Here is a 19333-nt window from a genome sequence, read left to right as displayed (position 1 = left end):
GAAGAGACATTTCTTTTGTAAGGTTGAATGAGAATAAGTGGAACGCCTAGTACTAGAATTCTCAAGTTCTCGGCAAGAACCCAAGGGGAAAAAAAATCAGATCCCAAGCCATGCAGCAGTAGAATTACCCGAAGTTCAAGCTCACCACCTAACATAATCTCTCAAAAAGAGCAGCAGTAGCAAGAAACTCACCAACAGCTACGCTCCCCTCCTTTGCTAGTGTGCATCAGGCCTGGCCCAAGGTACATTGCCACCCCAACAAGGTGGCCATAGCGCTGCCACCTGCCCTGCCTAGCCCGCACGTGCCTGCCTTGGAAGGGCTGGCGAGCGGCCTTTTCACATGCCAGGTAGGAGCTGGACCAGGGCTGGGGCTACCCTTCTGCGGAACGTGTGTGGTGCCTCCAAGTCTGTTGCGGGGGGGGGGGGACCTTTTGCAGTAGCCCTGCAGCTGGGGCACAAGGTGGGAGCAACCAAACACACAGGAGCAAGCAGTCAGCCAGGCTGCTGACTAATCGAGCAAGTGAGGGAGCGGCCAACTGTCCAAGCGAGCGGGTGGGGAGCGGCGTCGGCCACAGCTGGCATGGCAGGGAGGCAGCAGCAGGCCCTCCTGATGTGGGCGGTGGGGGGGGAGTGGGGCAATTCACCGCTCTTCCTGCTGATGCAGGAGCGGGACCCCACATAATGGTAGAGTCAGGCCTGGTCTGCTTTAGAAAGTAAATGCAGTTCTACTACTTAGATTAATTCACTCCAGCAGAATCTGAAAGAGTTTTGGATGTAGCGCTTCTAGCGTTGAAGGCCAAACACCATCCACTAAAAATCTTCTGGCATTGCTTTGTCCTAAATGTTCTTAAAATTTAACACTTTTTTTAATTGAACAATGTGGGGGGGAATAACTTGCTGTAGCTTTTGAATAAAATCTTGGATTTATCATATTTCACTTTTTTAAAAGCCCTATTTCTGGTCTTTGCAGATTGTGGGCAAAGCAATAAACAATGTCTATTAACATTTTTTAAGGTCTTTTGGTGAGATCAAGAGGTTCAAGGATGGGACATTATGATTCTGCCTGTAATGGTTCTTTCCTTTTGGGCACTGCCATCAGTTCTACAATTCTCAAAATTTAATATTCACATGAACTATTCTTCTGAATACAAATATATATATATTTGTGGAGAATTCAACGCCCCCTGGACTGGCTCTCACTATAGATCTCAGCTTCCCTAGCTGTTCATCATGCATCAGTGATGATTTTGAAATATGCCTGGTATATACTAGAGACATTCCAAGAAATCTGTAGGGATAAACATCATCTAAACATATACAAAGCTGCATCATCAAAATAAGCAAATTTCCTGTTTGACTTCTTGCTGTAGAGCAGGAGTGGGCAATGTGTACCTGCCAGATATTTTGGGCTACAGGTCACATCACCCCTAGCAACATAGCCAATGGTGAGAGATTATGGGAGTTGTAGGCCAAAACATTTGGAGAGCCATACATTCCATGTGCATGGCTTGAAACTCAGTGGTTTACATAGCAATTATTGGATGCCATAGTTGATATGGGTCTGGTGGATGTAGCTTTGGCCTCTGCTTGTCCAGCTAGAATGGATACTTTTCAACTTCAGTAACCTGAGGATATGAACAGGAAACTTGGAAAGATGATGCCTATTGCAGGTGTGCTAGACTTTGTCCTTCCTGGCTTATAGAACAAAAAAACCGCCCAGAGAGCTTCGGCTATTGGGCGGTATAGAAATAAATAAATAAATAAATAAATAAATAAGAGCAAAGACATTTTTATTCAAGCAAGCCTTTACCATGTCAGCTGGTCTGTTGGCATCGGTGCTTCAAAAAAAAATTCTGTTTTTTAACTGTTTTTTCATGGATTGGTTTTATGATTTTTATTTTAAATGTTGGTTCTCATTATTGTTAGCCCCTTTAAGCACGATTTCCTTGGTGGAAAGGCAGGGTATAAATCAAACCAATAAATAAAGCAGGCAGGGAGATGGACTGCCAAATGTTATATGGTGGCTCCAGTCCTTCTTGGAAGGTCAACCTCAGAAAGTAGTGCTGGGGGATTCCAGCTTGATGGCACACAGTTTCCCAATTGATGCCTGTGATGTCCCTCAGGGTTCCATCTTGTCCCACATGCTATTTAACATGTAAATGAAACTGCTGGGTGAGATTGTCCAGAGTTCTGGGATGTAGTGCCACCAGCATGCTGATGGCACCCTTTCTCTTTTTTCATCTAAGTCCATGGAAGCTGTTCTAATTCTGACGGTAATGCACTGTCTGCAGCTGTTCCTGGGAGATGTCTGCTGTGGCCCTGGTCACACATGCCTTAGTTACATCCAGTTAGAATCACAGAATAGTAGGGTTGGAAGGGGCCTACGAGGCCATCGAGTCCAACCCCCTGCTCAATGAAGGAATCCAAGTCAGAGCATCCCCGACAGATGGCTGTCCAGCCTCGTCTTGAACGCCTGCAGTGTGGGGGAGCCCACCACCTCCCTAGGTAATTGGTTCCATTGTCGTATTGCTCTAACAGCCAGGAAGTTTCTCCTGATGTTCAGCCAGAATCTGGCTTCCTGTAACTTGAGCCCATTATTCCGTGTCCTGCACTCTGGGATGATCGAGAAGAGATCCCGGCCTTCCTCTCTGGGACAACCTTTCAAGTACTTGAAAAGCGCTATCATATCTCCCCTCAGTCTTCTCTTCTCAAGGCTAAACATGCCCAGTTCTTTCAGTCTGTCTTCATAGGGCTTTGTTTCCAGTCCCCTGATCATCTTCGTTGCCCTCCTCGGAACCCTCTCCAGTTTGTCTGCATCCTTCTTAAAGTGTGGTGCCCAGAACTGGACACAGTACTCCAGATGAGGCCTAACCAGTGCCGAGTAGAGGGGAACTAGTATTTCCCAGGATTTGGAAGCTATGCTTCTATTAAGGCAGCCCAAAATAGTATTTGCCTTTTTTGCAGCCACATCACATTGTTGGCTCATATTCAGCTTGTGATCAACAACAATTCCAAGATCCTTCTCGCTTGTAGTGTTGCTGAGCCACGTATCGCCCATCTTGTAACTGTGCATTTGATTTCTTTTTCCTAGGTGCAGAATTTGGCATTTATCCCTATTAAATGTAATTCTGTTGTTTTCTGCCCAGCATTCCAGTCTATCCAGATCACTTTGAAATTTGTTTCTGTCTTCCAAAGTATTAGCTATCCTGCCCAACTTTGTGTCATCTGCACATTTGATCAGCATTCCCTGCACCTCCTCCTCCAAGTCATTAATAAAACTGTTGAAGAGCACTGGGCCCAGGACTGAGCCCTGCGGTACCCCACTCGTTACCTCTCCCCAGTTTGAGAAGATCCCATTGATAAGCACTCTTTGAGTCCGATTCTGTAGCCAACTGTGGATCCACCTGCTAGTTGTTTCATCTAGCCCACTTTGAGCTAGTTTGCTCATCAGGATATCATGGGGCACTTTATCGAAAGCTTTGCTGAAGTCGAGGTATATGATGTCCACAGCATTCCCACAGTCCACAAGGGAGGTTACCTGATCCAAAAATGAGATCAGATTAATCTGGCAGGATTTGTTCTTGACAAATCCATGTTGGCTTCAAGTAATCACTGCATTGTTTTCAAGGTGCTTACAGATGGATTGCTTTACCATCTGCTCCAGAATTTTCCCAGGGATTGATGTCAGACTGACTGGTCTGTAGTTCCCAGGTTCCTCCTTTTTACCATTTTTGAAGATGGGGACAACATTAGCCTTCCTCCAATCATCTGGCACTTCACCTGTCCTCCATGATTTCTCAAAGAGAATAGACAGCGGTTCTGAGAGTTCTTCGGCCAGTTCCTTTATTACTCTAGGGTGCAGTTCATCTGGCCCTGGAGATTTGAACTCATTCAAAGTAATTAGGTGTTCCTTGACCATATGCCTATTGATCTCAAGCTGCAATCCTGCCCCTTCAGCCTGTACTTCACCTTTGCCGGGGTGTCATAGACCCTCTTTTGGGAGAAGACTGAGCCAAAGTAGGAATTGAGCCCTTCTGCCTTTTCTTTGTCATCTGTTATCATTTTGCCATCCTTATTTAATAGCTGAACCACCATTTCTTCCCTCTGTCTTTTACTATGCACGCAGTTGAAGAAAGCTTTTTTGTTGCTTTTAGCATCCCTCGCTAACCTCAGCTCATTCTCAGCTTTAGCCTTCCTGACGCCATCCCTGCAGTTCTGTGCTGCCTGCCTGTACTCTTCCTTTGTTGCTTGGCCTTATCTCCACTTCCTATATTTGTACTTTTTTGTTTTCAGGTCATCTCTAAGCTTTTTGTGAGGCTATGTTGGCTTTTTCTGTTGCCTTCCACCTTTTTTTCTTGTTGGAATTGTTTGTAATTGTGCCTTGAGAATTTCCTTTTTTAAAAACTCCCACCCATCTTGGACTCCTTCTCTCATTAGAGTCGCTTGCTATGGCACCTTACTTACCATTGTTCTGAGTTTATTAAAATCAGCTTTCCTAAAATCCAGGATACGCATTTGGCCACACTCGGCTTTTGTTTCCTTTAGAACCAAGAACTCAAGTATAACATGGTTGCTTTCCCCCAGAGTTCCTATAACTGCTACTTTATCCACTACTTCATCTCTGTTGGTTAGGATCAAGTCAAGGATAGCCGATCCTCTAGTTCCTTCCTCTAATTTCTGTAGGAGGAAGTTATCCGCAACACAAGTCAGGAATTTCCTGGAGGGGCCATGTTTTGCAGAATTTGTCTCCCAACAAATATCGGGGAAATTGAAGTCCCCCATTAGTACTACATCATGCTTCCCTGAAACATTGGCTATTTGCTTTTCAAAAGTTTCATCCTCGTCTTCTCTTTGATTGGGTGACCGGTAGTAGACTCCGACCACCAGGTTCTTTTTATTCTTTGCTCCATTTATTTTAACCCAGATGCTCTCGATAGGTCTACCAAGCTCCTCCTGTATTTCTGTGCAGCAGAGATATGTATTTTTCACATACAGAGCAACCCCACCTCCCTTTCTGTTCCTCCTGTTCTTTTTGAACAAGTTATATCCTTCAATTGCTGTATTCCAGTCATGAGAGTCATCCCACCAAGTCTCAGTAACACCTATCAAGTCATAATTTCCCTTTGCCCAGAGCTTTGGGGTGTGATGCCACCAGTATGCTTCTGGCACCCAGCTCTCTCTTTCATCTAAATCCAAGGAAGCTGTTCTAGTTCTAAACTGGTGTCTGATATTGGTAATGGAGTGGATGGGGGTGAACAAATGGAAGCTTAATCCAGACAAGACAGAGGTGCTCCTGGTTAGTTGAAAGGCAGATCAGGGAATAAGGACTCAATCTGTGCTTGGTGGGGTTACAGTTCCCCTGAAGTCTTAGGCTCACAGTCTGGGTGTAGTCCTGGACTCGGCCCTGCACCTGGACGCCCAGCTCTCGGTGGTGGCCAGGTTTGCCTTTGTGCAGCTGAGGCTACTGTGCCAACTGGCCTGGTCACACATGCCTTAATTACATCCCGTTTGGACTACTGTAACATACTCTACATGGAGCTCCCATTGAAAAACTGTTCAGAAACTTCAGCTGGTCCAGGATGCTGCAGCCAGACTGTTTTCTGGAGTACATGACTCCCTTGTAACAAAAGCTTCTCTGGCTACTGGTCTGTTTCTGGGCACAACTCAAAATGCTGGTTATGACCTATAAAGCCTATATGGCTTGGGACAAGGCTACCAGAAAGGCTGCATTCTCCCATCTGGTCTTGCCTGGATATTAAAATGCCTGGTGAAGGCCCTTCTCTTGGTCCTGCTATCAGAAGTGTGTTTGGTGGGGATACAGGGGAGGGCCTTCTTGGTGGCCACTCCCAGGTTCTGGAACTCTCTGCCAAGACAGGCTAGCTTGGCCCACTCTCTGTTGCTCTTCTGCTGGCAGACAAAGATGTTTGTATTGCAGCAGGCAAGCCGGAATGTTGCTCAAGGGGTTTTTAATTGGTTGGGTGCTGCCTCTTTTACTGTGTTTTTATGGATCCGGTTTTATGCTATCTCTGAATTAAGGTCTTGTTTTTAACCTGTACCTTATTATTTTGGGGCACTCTGAATGCCATTTTTGGTGGAAAGGCAGGACAATCAATCAATCAAATGTTTTTCTCTTGCCTAACTGGGAAAGACCCTCTCTCCTAACCTTGAGATGATTTTGTTTTGGAAATACACACACCACTTAACTGTTGTAAGATCTTTAAGATATTCTACTGATCTAGGAGTACAACTGATGTGCAAATCCACTGTGTGGATGTCGCCAGAGACAGTTTACAAAATCCCAAACGTGCTGAATGAAGAATGTAAGCTTTACAAAGTGGTGCAGGGAAGGGACAGACACAAATCGAATGTGAATCATGTGACCCAACATGTGGCTAGCTGGGAGACGCTGGGGGTTGCAGCCCGACACATCAGGAGGGCACCAGGCTGGGGAAGACTGTGCCCAAACCAATGTCACCAGTAGCCCCTCCCTGCTGCTGCAGAAAAAAGCAAGTTCATACTGGAGCACAGTGGAAACCTTCGTCAGTATGGCTACAGTGACATGGCCATCCCCCACCCCCAGCCTGTGTCACTGCATACCATGATACTGCAGATCCAAAGAAGCTGTCCAGGTTCCCCGGCTGTGGCTCCCAACCTGGAGGACCCCCGATAGTCTGGTGCAGTACTATCCCAAAAAGAGGAGATTCAGAGAAGATCAGAAGGACAGAGGCCGCCAAAAACAGGTATCACACCAAGGGTGAGATCAACGTTTATTTGCTGCAGTTGCTCTGTGCTAGATCACAAGGTTGTGGCAAAACAAAACAAAAAACCCTCTGGAAAGAAAAGGAATCAAAACAAAACTGTAACCAAACTCTTTGACCTGGAGTGACATCCACCCTCCTCCCACCTTCCCTTGCTTCCCCCACCCTTGTGCCACAGCTGTGCTGGAGAATCCTGTTAAGTTTCACAAAACCCAATCTTATTTTCTTATTTAAAACAAATACAAAATAATCTAAAAGGAGAAAAATCTATACAGACAGTATGTACACCTCAGATAAATAGACTAATATCGGAGCCTGCCACAGTGCATGGAGAACCAACAGCACCACGGTCCTTTACCCGGGAAGGCAGTCTTGTGATGGCCTCCCCCCGACCCCCATGTTGCAGACATAAGCCAGCATACCAACCCCCTGGACCCTCACTTCCCCTATCACACCACCAGGCTCCCAGCAGTTCCCCAGCAACCAACCCCTTGCTTGTGCTTCAGGGCCAAGGCCTGCTGCTTCCCACGGGGTCCGGGGCAGCCACCAGCTTAACCCACAACCCAACCCTGCTGAAAAGTGCGCCTGCCACAGGGCAGCCTATGTTACCAGACCCAGAGCCAGGTGCTTTTAAAAAAACAAAGCATAACACTTCTTTCTGCAGTACAGCAGGGAATGGCGCAGGTCTTTTCTTCTCTTGAGCCAAGTCAGTTCCTGAGCCATCAATTGCAATGTTAAAACAAAACTGAGGATGGGGAATGCTCCAGCTGCAGGGATAGGATCATGCCCCACTGCTGGGTGGGATGGTTTCCCAGCAGCTGCTGGCAAAAGCTACCTGTGAAGCATCAACAAGGGTTACACCACCCACAACGACATGCACACCCAGCTGGCTCTCAACAGCACCGCCTCCTCCTGATGGCAGCGGCTTACGGGAGCCCCCTGCTGGCTTCATCCTGACCTTGCATCAGAGACAGCCCATGTAGGTGCCCTCTAGAACGAGAGCAACGGAAACCCAGGAAGTGGCAGCCTCACACTATTCACCCCTGCCTGCAGCGTGGGGTGAGGGTCTTGGTTGCTCATTACCCAGCGTGCCCTGGCACGGCTCACACTCGCCATTGGCAACTTGGACCGGTTTGCGCCTCTATTGAGTGCACAGTGCATGATGCTCTCTCCCTCCCCGCCAGCTCAGGCAATGAACGAGTTGGCCACTGTGTCAGAAAAGACCCCCACATCCTTCTCTTCCTGCCATGTGGGCTGCTGCTGATGCAGTGGGCTTCAAGCTGCCCAGTCGAGGGGCTGGCAGGAAGGAGGGGTGGCCTTCTTGCAAATAAAGAAGTCGTGGCATGGGCAGCTGCCCCCCCCCCGCACTCTTCCTGCCCCCAGACCAGAAAAGAATAGCAAAAGCTGAAGCTAGTCCCCTCAAGGGTGGCAACACAGAGCAGGCGGTTCTGTGCAGTCTCTCATCCCCCCCTGCCAGGGTTCTGAGAGGCATCCATCCCCTGCCAACGTCACTGCGGCTCAGCTCAGCCAGGTGACTAATGCCTCTTGGTGGAGGAGACCTTCTTCTTGCGCGCAGCGAGCATCTCATAGAACGGGTCCCGGCTAATTGCAGCTCTAAAGGAGGACAAAGGGGGGTGGGGAGAGGAGACAGGGAAAGAACAGTGTCAGGAGAAATCCCAAACTGATTGGAGATGCTCTCTAGCCAGCAGCGCTCGAGTTACAGGAGGACAGAGTGGGGACAACCCCTTACCTATTGCTTTAGAAGGTTACAGCTATGCATGATTTAGCTAAAAGGGTGGAGGGGCAATCAAGGGGTAGGGACTGTGGATTTCATTAAGGGCCGTTCTACTTTTTCTTCTTAATTCAGTGTCAAGCACTGTCCCCAACCCCCAAAACCCACTGGCAAAGCTCAATAAGGGAGCCAGACTTAGAACAGGAGACCCATCCTGAGCTGCTGTGTCCCTCCCCGCCCCAAATTCCAGGTGCTCACCCAACTGCGGACCAATGGGAGCGTTAGATTAGGAGGTAGAGGAATTAATTCTCTTCCTGCTTCCAGCCAGCTACTTCACCACCTGTTGCTACACAAAACTCTAGCAAGCTCCCTGCATTCCTTCCCTTCATGCCTGACCTCTAGCATGCTGCCCCTCTCCTCTCCTTGCTCACTTGATGCACTTGATCCACTCTTCCTTCTCCTCCGGGGTGGGTGCAGAGATGCGGTACACAGTGTGGTTCCCTTCCACCACGCGCCCGTCTGCCTCAGTCTTACAGGCCTTGATCACCTGGTCCTTGTTATCAGGGATATACAGCTCAAAGCAGTTCTGCAAGAAGAGTAGGATGAAGAGGATTGCTGACCACCACTATGTCAAAATGATGTGAATTCCAGGATGTCAAAGACATGAAGAGCCCCCTTGCAGCACGTACCCAATTACCTAGGACTCCCCTAAGCACACAAAACCAGGAAGCCTCGAAGTAGACATTGTTTCTGTGATAACTGAACTGGGAAACTCTGGTTACCAGCTTCAGAACAAGCCAGGATACTGAAACACGTTTTTAGGTTGGTTCAACATCCTAGCTCGTTCTGAAGCTAGTAACCATAGTTTCCTGGCTTGGATGAAATGGGAAACTACAGTTAGCGGCTTCCTGGTTTGATTGCTGCTCCCTTTGTGAGCAAAGGAGCAAAGTGTGCAGGCAAAAGGCTTAATTCATCTCTCAGCTTATTAAAGGGTTGGACTCGATGGTCTTACAGGCCCCTTCCAACCCTACTATTCTATGATTCTATGATACTATTCTATGAAGTCAAGGTATGATTGTTCAAATGTAAATGTGGCTCAGATACTATATAGTTTCTCAATACTTGGAGACCTCCAGAGGACAGCGTATAATCTGCTTTTGCACTGCGTTAGCCAGAAAATAGTATTCTGTGCAAAATTCAGTGGCATCTTGAGAAACTCGTCAGTCATTTAAAGAAATCAAGTTTCTTGGCTTCAGAACAGCAAAGGTAGGCTTGAAAAATGTATGGGCAAATCCTGGCCAAGACGCAGACATCCGTCTGGGCCTGTGCAGGATTTCCAGTGCTCAAGACCTTCAGATGTCCTTGTGATGCTTTGCCTCTTCCCCATGACCAACAGAAGCAGAATGAGTTCTACAAAGTGAGCAAAGATGCTTAATAATCTGAATAATTCATCTTTTTGGATATCCTTGAGTTCCCTCTCTCTCTCTCGTTTAAAAAAAAACAAAACAAGTATGCTGTACACACAACCTTGGCTCTCATGCCACCCAGTTAGAGAGTGTTCTCTGGGAGGAGCATCTACTCACCGGCTTCTTAGAATCCTCCACCTCACGGATACTCAGATTCTCCAATGGAATAATGCCTCGTGGTTCCTTGTCCTGCAAGATGACCACTTGTGAATTCAGCAATGACGAGGCTGGTTCATTCTAATAAATATTACATGCTCCTCCATTTCAAAGCAGAATGACGGGAAGATTTCCCCTTTCAGATAGATTCAGCCCTAATAGCTATTCTAAAGAGGTGGCCATGCTAGTCTACTGCAGTGAACACAACAAAGAGTCCTGTGGTGCCTTAAAGACTAACAGATGTATTTTTACCATGGCATAGGTGGTCATGGTTCCACAGCAGAGTACACTGCATCAGATTCCTAACGCTGCTGCTGTTCCTTCATACAGCTTCCCACTCCAACCATAGGGAGTTCAGCCATTCATCCTACTCCAAGTAAGCCAGCTCCAGGGCTTTTATGTAAATAAAACAACATGCTGTAGACTAGGGGCAGGCAAAAGGTGGATCTCCAGGTGTTTAAGACTTCAACTCCCAGAAGCCCCTGCCATCATGGCCAATCGTCAGGAATGCCTGGAGTTGGAAGTCCAAAGTGTCTCGAGATCTACTTTCTGCCTCCTTCCGCCCACCCCCACTGAAGACCCTCTTTCAAAGTGGCACATTAGGAACCCTGTTGTGCAACTGATTGGCTGTACGTGCACAGTCACAAGAGCACCCTGTGCCACTCACCGTGGTGTACTCAAAGTAGTAAAGGCAGTTGTCTGTCAAGATGAACCAGCGCCGTTTCCACGTCTTCACCCGGCCACCTGCACAAGGAAGAAGCAAGCTTGACAACGCTTGCCCAGGCCTAAAGGTGGGCTCTAGGCACAAGAGCAGCGAAGGCAAAGGCAGAGCTAGACCTATGGGCACAAGCAGGCTGTCGGGGTGAGCAGCGTCAAGCGTGCAAGCAGAGCCAGCTCCACAAAAGCAGGCGGCCACACGGCAAGCACAGCAGCTGAGTGCGTGAAGGGCGGGGAGAGAAGAGATGGTGGGCAGGGGGAGCACCCTATTGTATACCACGGAGAAGGTGTGGATCTGCCCTCCACACCAGGTCAAGGGAAGGGGCACAAGTTTCCCAGTAGTGCTGGGCTAGGCTTAGATTCAGCATGCAAAGGTATCCGAGGGCCAAACTAAACTTCCTTCTGATTGTGCGTAGCGGAGCTATTCTTCATAGGTTTCTTTACTCCAGTATAAGCATGTGTGGACCCAATTCAGACTGGGACCATGGTGCTCGAGGGGGGGGGACCTTCCCCCTCCATTTCCCCAAAATTCCACCCCCAACACACAGAGTAGGGGAGTTAAAAGAAAAAAAATCCTCCGTTGAACTCAATGGAGACTTTCCCCCTTTTTTTAACCCTGCAAAGCAGGGGTGGAATTTAGGGGAGAAAATGGGTGGGGGGGAAGGCTGAATACCCCCCTCAGAGCGCCTTGTTCCCTGTCCGAAACAGGCCACATGTACTTACAGTGGAACAAAGAAACCTATCACGCATAGCTTTACTGTAGTTAGAAGAATGTTTAGTTTGGCCCTGATCTCCACAGGATTCTGCTTGGCCCTAGGCTGTCCTCTAAGCTGGTATCTTGCCTCACAGCCAACCTCTATATTTTAAAGCAAAGGGAAGGGAATGTGGGATCACCTACCCTACCAAGAATCCCCTTGACAGTCTGAGAGCCAGCTGTCAAGGAGGAACCTTTCTTCCCCCACCCGGAGTTTGAACGCATTTTGGTCCTAGGCTGTGGTCACTGAGAGTTGCCTGCCCTCACGCACACTATTCTAGGCAACAAGAAGGGCTATCGCCCCGGGCTTAAACGGGATGAATACTGACATGACAGGAATAGCTTCCCCATCCTGCCTCAGTGCAGCTTTTGAGTAAGTCCTCCAGACATGGGAAAGAAGAGCTACATCCTATACAGGAAAAAGGAAGTGAGCCACAGGGCCTGAGGTACAAATCCATACAAACCTGAAACTCTATCTCAACAAGTTCCTCTTGGAGAATTTTCCCCAGTCCAGTTCTGTGAGGGGCCGGGTGGTGGGAGTGGGTGGGGAGGAACTGGCTTAGAACTGGCACCCATTAGGGAGAGGTAGCCCACCCTCCTTCATGTAAAATCTTTCCCACGTTGATGCTTGGGCCAGCCAAGAGCTTTATCAAAACAAGTCAAGAAGACGTCAACAGGCAGGACCCAAATCCAGGTATTGTCGTATGTCGAAAGGGAAGTGGATCTGCCTTTGCACAAACTGGGAAATATACCAAATAGCCCATCTCTCAGGGACTGTCAGGCAAGAGATCTTGAGGCTGCTGAGTCAATACAGCATGTATAGTTCTGAACAAAAAATATATACGGAACGGCCAGTGTGGTGTAGTGGCTAGAGAGTTGGACTGAGACTCGGGAGACCCGGTTCCAGTCCCCACTTGGCCATAAAATCACTGATTCTCAGCCTAATCTACCTCAGAGGGTTGTTGTGAGGATAAAACGGAGAGGAGGACGACCATGGGCACCACCTTGGAGGAAAAAGTGGGATACAAATGTAACAAATAAACAAACCTAGAGCCTCACCTCACTGTCTCAAGCACAAGATACTGTAGCTCACGGGTGCTTCTTCAGCTGACCTACCCCAGTCAAAGGCTGCAACACGGTGCATCATACAGATCCCCTGTGTACCGGGGAGAGGCAGGACATACAAGGTGGGCAGGCAAAGCTGAAAAACTATCAGGGCGGCAGGGAGAGGGGAATCATCTGTCAGCACTGGCACCTCTCTCAAGCCCAGAGGGGGAGATGAGCCAACAACAGTTTGAAAGGTGCAGAAATCTAGAGACCCACCCAGGGAGGCCCTGACAGCCACATACAGGCACAGACAACAATGAGGCCTCAATCAGCAATGTAAGAACAAAAACAAAACAAAAAATAGCAAGAACAAAAAACGGCCAATTGCTCCAGATAGTGCCTGCCACAGTCCACAGGGAACACAGGAATCCCCCACCTGTTGCAAGTCCCTGAGATCATGGAATGACCCACTTTACCACAACTCAGTGGATGGATGGATGGATAGATAGATAGATAGATAGATAGATAGATAGATAGATACACACACATTTTAGAAGACCCTTCTCAGAAGAGCCTCTGCTGGGAACAAGGTAAGACTGTAGCTCATCGGCAGAGGACAAGGTCCTAGATTCAGTCCCTGGGATCTCCAATTAGAAGGATCGAATAGCAGGTGATGAGAAAGACCTCTGCTTGAGACCTCAGAACGTTGCTGCCAGAGGAGATAATCCTGGGCTACGTGGACAGAACAGCCTGGCTTGGTAGAAGGCAACTCCCTACATCCCTGCCTGAGGAGTACTTGGTGAGATGTCTGCTGGGGAGCACTAGAGGAGCCACCTTTTAATGCAAGGCCCATACAGGCTGCATCGAACAGAACTATGAGCCAGAAAGCCAGACGGAATTTTACTCACCAAGGTTTCAATGTGAAATCAAAAGATCAATTGTGGAGGAAGAGAGGATCTGTGTAATTGGGGGCAGGGGGTGTCTTGCTTTGTGTTCTTGCCCCAAATTGTGACCTCAGAAGCAGAGTGCAAACAAGGGTTTCCCCACACATCTTTGTTAAGGAATCCCAAAGGGAAGCTGATGATTTGGGTTAGCAAGCCCAAGTTTACCAATTCTGATAACAGCTCTGCGTATCTCAGAACATGTAAACAAGCTCAAGAGACTGGGGTATCATTAGAGGGATGTAGAACACTAGCAGCTTCTAGCCATTTTGTTTCAGGCACCCCATCCTCTGTACAGCCAGGTCTACAAGACTGCAAAACTTTCAAAAACTTCCAAATTGGTTACCACATGTTCAAGAAGCCCTGTCATTTTGGAGTGCTCCAATTTGCTGAAGTTTAGAAGCTGAGAAAATAGGCGCTGCCATACATTATACAGCTTTCCTTCCTCAACCATGAGAAAATGGCATTAAAATTACAAGCCAAGAGTATACAAGATAATGGTTATGATATATATTTTTACTGGCCTGGAGACTCCAGGAAAAAAAAAAGCCACAAGAATTTCTGCTGATTAAAGATTTGTTTGAAGCCCTTCTGGTTGCTCAGAAATTCTTGGAAACATATAGCTGCAGTTTATCCTAATACAACATGGTAAGTAAGTTAACATTTTGATTTCAGAAGACTAAGACCCCTTCAGCCAAGGACTCATTGGGTGACACAGGCCAAGACACTGCCTCCACCTCCACTCCCTGTCTGTAAAATGGGAGAAGTGACCTACTTCATAGGGCTGTTGCAGAGATCAAAGGGATAAGGACTGTAGAAGGATTTACAGCATTATCTAAATGGATTGGTAAGAATCAGGACCATGACACAATGAAGTTCTTATCAGCTCATGACTAGTTGAAGGTTTTGACTTGGTGGTGCCGCCCCAGCTAACTGGAGTCGACCTCACTCATAAGCAGGGCTCTTCCATTTACCAACCAGGATCAAAGCAGTATGTGACCACTGGCATGCATCACTTTAAACAGAATTAATACCATATTAGTCTTTGTTATAAGGGCAGCACCGTTGTTCTGCTGGCTGGGCATTCTTAGGATCTTTCCAGGTCTTATGTTTGGCTTCTACATTTTATATTTTTTCTCCTTGTACACTGCTTTGGGATTTTCTTTACTAAAATAAAAAGGGGAACAGAAATTAACCCAAGTGCTATAAAGTTCTTCCCCATGAAAGTAACCCCTTAGTACTAGCTTTCCCTTTCCCCATGTAATCGAAGGGGAGGAGGCTAGCCTTGATGCTGGGAGAGAGCCAATTGGGGATTTTTAAGCTGTAGAAGGCATGCGTTAAAGGACAGGGATAGGGGGTAAAGTACCCAACCTTGGAAGAAAAGAAAGTCAGGGGAAGAGCACTTGAAAACTAGTGGGGCTTTCAAAGTTGTTCACATATGTTGGTGAGGTGGTGGTGGGGAGACTTATGACATGCCCTGCAGCGATACGAGGGGCAGAATTCGATAAGTGCTCGCTATGCTAGCACAGCCATCCCCACCCACACAGCAAGACACCTTTGATGCTTGTGCTCGCTGGGATACGAATTTTGTTGCAGGGCCAGTCAACACCTGTTCTCCCCTGCAAGGTGGCAGCTGTATCTGGATGGTTCAATGACAGCTGTGCAATCACTGCAGCTGAACTACAGCATCTGGAAAGGGCCTCTTGGAGCAATAGGAAGCCAGTCTGAAGCACCACATGCCCTATTCAGGGTTTCTTGGAAACAGCAAGTGAAACTCAAATGGTTTGTGCCGACTTCACCATCCCACATGGTAAATTTCCAGGGAGATGTGGTCACACTGCTTTTTCAATCAGGGGCATGACACCTGACAGGTAGCGAGCTGCTGAGACAGTGACGGCCTCTTTTTATGGGTATCATGACCTGCTCCTCCAGCCCAAACCAAGGGTCGAAACTAGATCTTGGACTGCGAAGTTCTTCCTGGCTCTTTCCCATGGCAAGCCCCAAGGAAAATGCACCAAAGCGTAGGTTTGGGTTTTAAATTCTGGATATTGACAAAGCTGGGGAGAGGACAGCTTCCAGATTCAAACACAGCTCTGGGAGCTTCTTGGGTGGGGGGGGGGTGCGCCAAGCAAGACACAGGTGCTCCTCTCCTCCCTCCTCCACCCCACTCACTGTCCCACCTCTCCCCCAGTTCCCCAGGGACTGTGCAGCCAATTAGCAACGGTGGCAACAGCAGCAATAAGGCTAATATCACCAGCAATTAAAAATAAAGAGAAAACAGAAAAATAAAACAAGCACTGCAGCACGCCCCTGGTCCCAAGCAAAGCTAGCAAGGGGATATGCGGGTACGTACCTCCTGGAGTTTGGGGGGCAGGGGAAGGCAGAGCCAAAATCATGGAAACATACAAAATGAGGGAGAAAAGAAAATTAAAAAACAAAGGACTTTTTCTGCCCTTGGTGCACACCCCAGTTGCAGTCAGCAGGGGGCACTGCCCAAGCTAAAAGGTTTTTGAGCAATAAGGGAAGGGTTGGAGGAAGGGCTTGTCTCCAAGCGAGGCCAGCATCAATCCTGGTATGGTACAGGTTATCCTTTCCCCTAGAACAGCCTCCTGCAACCTGGCGCCCTCCAGATGGCCAATGGCCATGGTTAGTTAGGAATGATGGGAGTTGCAGTCCAACCCATCTGGAGGCCACCAGGTTGGAGAGGGCTGCACTGGAATGCTGAAAAGGGACATGCCCACCCTGCAGCCTTCTGGAGTCACCAGCATGCCAAGGCCAAGAATGCAGCAGCCTATGGAGTTCCTGGCAGAAAAGGGCACCTTGTTCCTAACTAAGGAAATTCCGGCCGGATCATGAACATGTTTGCCACAGAAATGGCCAGCTGGACAGAGTTAGTGATTTTAGTGCCAAGGCAGGTGGTGGTGGTGAAGATGGTCTGCAGCCAGGACACCGGGGGAGGGGGCATGCATCATCAAGAACAAAAGGATTCAGCCAGGGGCCGCCCAGAGCCATGTCTCCAAGATCCTGCACACATGAGGAATTTGGATAAAGCTCCAGTCTAACTCCAGTGCCATCCAGACATAGGGCTGTATCCAGTGTTAATCTGAGTTAAGTCCCGTTCATTCCAATAAGTTTACTCTAAGTAGGACTAACATTGGATACAGCCCAGAAGGAGTTCACATATCTCCTAGGAAAAGGATTCAGGGCTGTTCAGGGCACTCTTCTCAACTGTAGAGAGTTAGCCACAGGAGGAACGCCTGAATGGAGAGGTTATGCTGAGCCTGAGCTGGGTTTTTGTGGCAATGTTTGGACTCTTTGCAATATCATCTGCAGGATTTGAGTAAACATTAAAAAGAGAGACCACCTCAAAATGTGAAATGCAAAAACAAACCTTTATATTGAGGACAGATATACACACTAACATAGATCTGGGGAATGCCTCCTGAATGAAAGGACCGGAGTTTGAACCTCACTTCCAAATCCTCATTCATTTTTGTTTCAATCAAGGCTCATTATACTAGAAGGCAAGGATCTTTTATGCTGAGATTGCACACCATCACTTCTAAAGAGGTTAAAAGTCACTGCCAGCCATGATATATGTTATCCTGTACGTCAATTTTGATAGCCAGCTTGGCAATACTATAGCCATACTCTCTCCATTATCTCCTCTTGCTTGTCCAGGTATAAAGACATAAGTACCAATGTGAGACGTGGTTAGCTTCGTCCATCTTTCCCCCACTTGGTGCTCTCCAGATGTGCTGAACTGCAACTCCCATCATTTCAAGCAAGCATGCCCATTGGGGATGGTGGAGATTGTAGTCCCAACACATTTGGAGGGCACCTGGTTGGAGAGCACTGGCTTAGTCTCTTAAATGTGAAGAGTCACTCTGAGGTTCGGTCTGAATACAAGCAGCATGTTGGACCAGCCTCCTCTGGTTTTATGACACTCACAGTAAGCGGTAACGAAAAATCCATATCCTACCATAGGCACAGCTTAATTGCGCTGCATGGATACTGTAGGTATTCTATTCCTCCCAAATGCATCCAAGCTCTGCTTGCTGGGGAAATGGGGAACGTCCTATTATGTAAGTACTAAAGGGTCAGTTAGCTGCCCCTGTGGCTGTCATGTCACTGCTTTTAGAAAAGATGGTCTGAAGGTAGAGAGAGGAAGAACAAAATGGGACTCGTGAGCTGTGGATGAATTTTCCAGTGTTTATTATGTGGCTGGATAGGGTCAATTGGGCAGCATGACTGAGCAGAAGGGAACCGGAAAACAGGTTTGAAAAACTAAAGACCCAGGCAACATCCATCCAAGCCTGAGATAAGACTTTGCCCTTCAGGCCTCCTTTTCTAACTGAGCTTCAAGGCTGACAGCCATTTCTAAATACAACTCGTAGGGGCAGGGGAACCTGTGGCCTTCCAGTTGTTGTTGGACTACAATTTCCTTCACCCCTGACCATTGACCCTGCTGGCTGGGGCTGACAGGAGTTGAAACCCAACAACATGTGGAGGGCCACAGTTTCCCTAACTGCTGTCAGAGAAAACAGAAACTTCACACAGCACCAGCAAGCTCAAAAGATGTCTTACTACAAAGAGCTGCAATAATATGCAACTGTGTTTTCAACTAACTACATATTTGCAGCTTATATGCATGTCTAAACATGCAAGCTTTAAAATATTCTTTAAGTATGTCAGTGTTCTTAGGGGTGGACTCTAGCAGCCCAGCCTCAAGTCTGCCACGTGAGCAGCCTTAGCTACAGTCTCCATTGTAGCACCGTGCAACCTTGGCAACTTTTCTTAAAACATCTGTCTGTCTGTCTGTCTGTCTGTCTATCTATCTATCTAGTCAGGTATCGCATGGCCTTGGTTGAAAGGAACAGAAGGGGAGGGATATAAAAAGTGAGGATTCAAACTTGGGACTGAGTCTCAGCTCAGAAATCATCCATCAGGACTGCATGGGATATGCATCTTCCCACACTCCCTTGGAATCTGGTTTTACTTTAATTCATAAAAAGCTTAAAGCAAAATAAGAAAGGCTACATTCATAGATGAAGAATTCCATTAGCTGCATTTCATTAAAGATTCAGCGATTGCAAATTTGAATATCCAGAGGATTTGAGTTTTCAAATTTGATTTGCAGATTCCAAGATATTTAAAAGCCCTAAAGGGAGAACCCAAACCAGCCAGGGAGTCTGCTCCAGCCAAATCCTGGGCAAGACAAGTGAAAACTTTGAGTGAGCAGGAGGAGGGTGACCAAGTGTTGCACAAGGAGGGCTGGTGAAGGCCTCGCAGATGCCATGCATGCACTGCCAGTACGTGCACAGCCAGGATGCGTAAGGCGATGCCAGGGACCTGCCATGTGGAGGTGAGAAGCATGGCACCAGAGACAAGTCTTGAGCTTCTGCTTAGACTGTTGTGGTTAAGGATCTGATTAAGGAACCGGGGGAAGGAAACCCCATTTGGCCTGTCGTTCCTGGGACCCACAAAACCAACCTGTCTCTCCCTCTACATAAATACGGTCTTCCCGCAATTGCAACAAGAACTGGCTGGCCACACCCAGGTCACAGAGAACCACATAAGTTACCGAGCACTGCAGCCGAGACCCTCCTTGCTGGATATGCCTGCCCACAAACAGGGATGCGGAGAAGTCTCCGAGTTCTGTAGGAGGTACTGTGCGTAGGACTGCAGCCACGAAACCCCTTGCAAAGAGAAGTGGCCAGGCTCGTGCTGTTGAGCTCCACGCTCCCTGCAGCAGCCCATGC

The 19333-nt window shown here is 47.7% G+C and overlaps 1 protein-coding gene across 4 annotated transcripts in view; it reads right to left on the bottom strand.

Annotated features, from left to right (window-relative positions):
* Positions 1–6734: 6734 nt before the first annotated feature.
* Positions 6735–19333, bottom strand: part of CYTH1 (cytohesin 1) — a 65347-nt gene continuing 52748 nt past the window's right edge. For 3 of the 4 annotated variants that reach the window (XM_084837746.1, XM_084837745.1, XM_084837747.1), the window contains exons 10-13: positions 10780–10856; positions 10074–10145; positions 8922–9076; positions 6735–8372 (exon numbers count right to left, since the gene is read on the bottom strand). In XM_084837746.1, coding sequence (XP_084693872.1) covers positions 8294–8372; positions 8922–9076; positions 10074–10145; positions 10780–10856 — 383 coding nt within the window. In that variant the 3' untranslated portion in view covers positions 6735–8293. Of the gene's footprint in view, positions 8373–8921; positions 9077–10073; positions 10146–10779; positions 10857–15653; positions 15928–19333 lie in introns of those variants that run through there. The other variant, XM_084837748.1, reaches the window with a different exon arrangement.

Source organism: Heloderma suspectum, chromosome 2 (genome assembly GCF_057233095.1).
Source record: "Heloderma suspectum isolate Gila_16-S chromosome 2, 16-S_ref, whole genome shotgun sequence".
Lineage (NCBI taxonomy): Eukaryota > Metazoa > Chordata > Lepidosauria > Squamata > Helodermatidae > Heloderma > Heloderma suspectum.
This window is presented reverse-complemented; position numbering and strand designations above follow the sequence as displayed.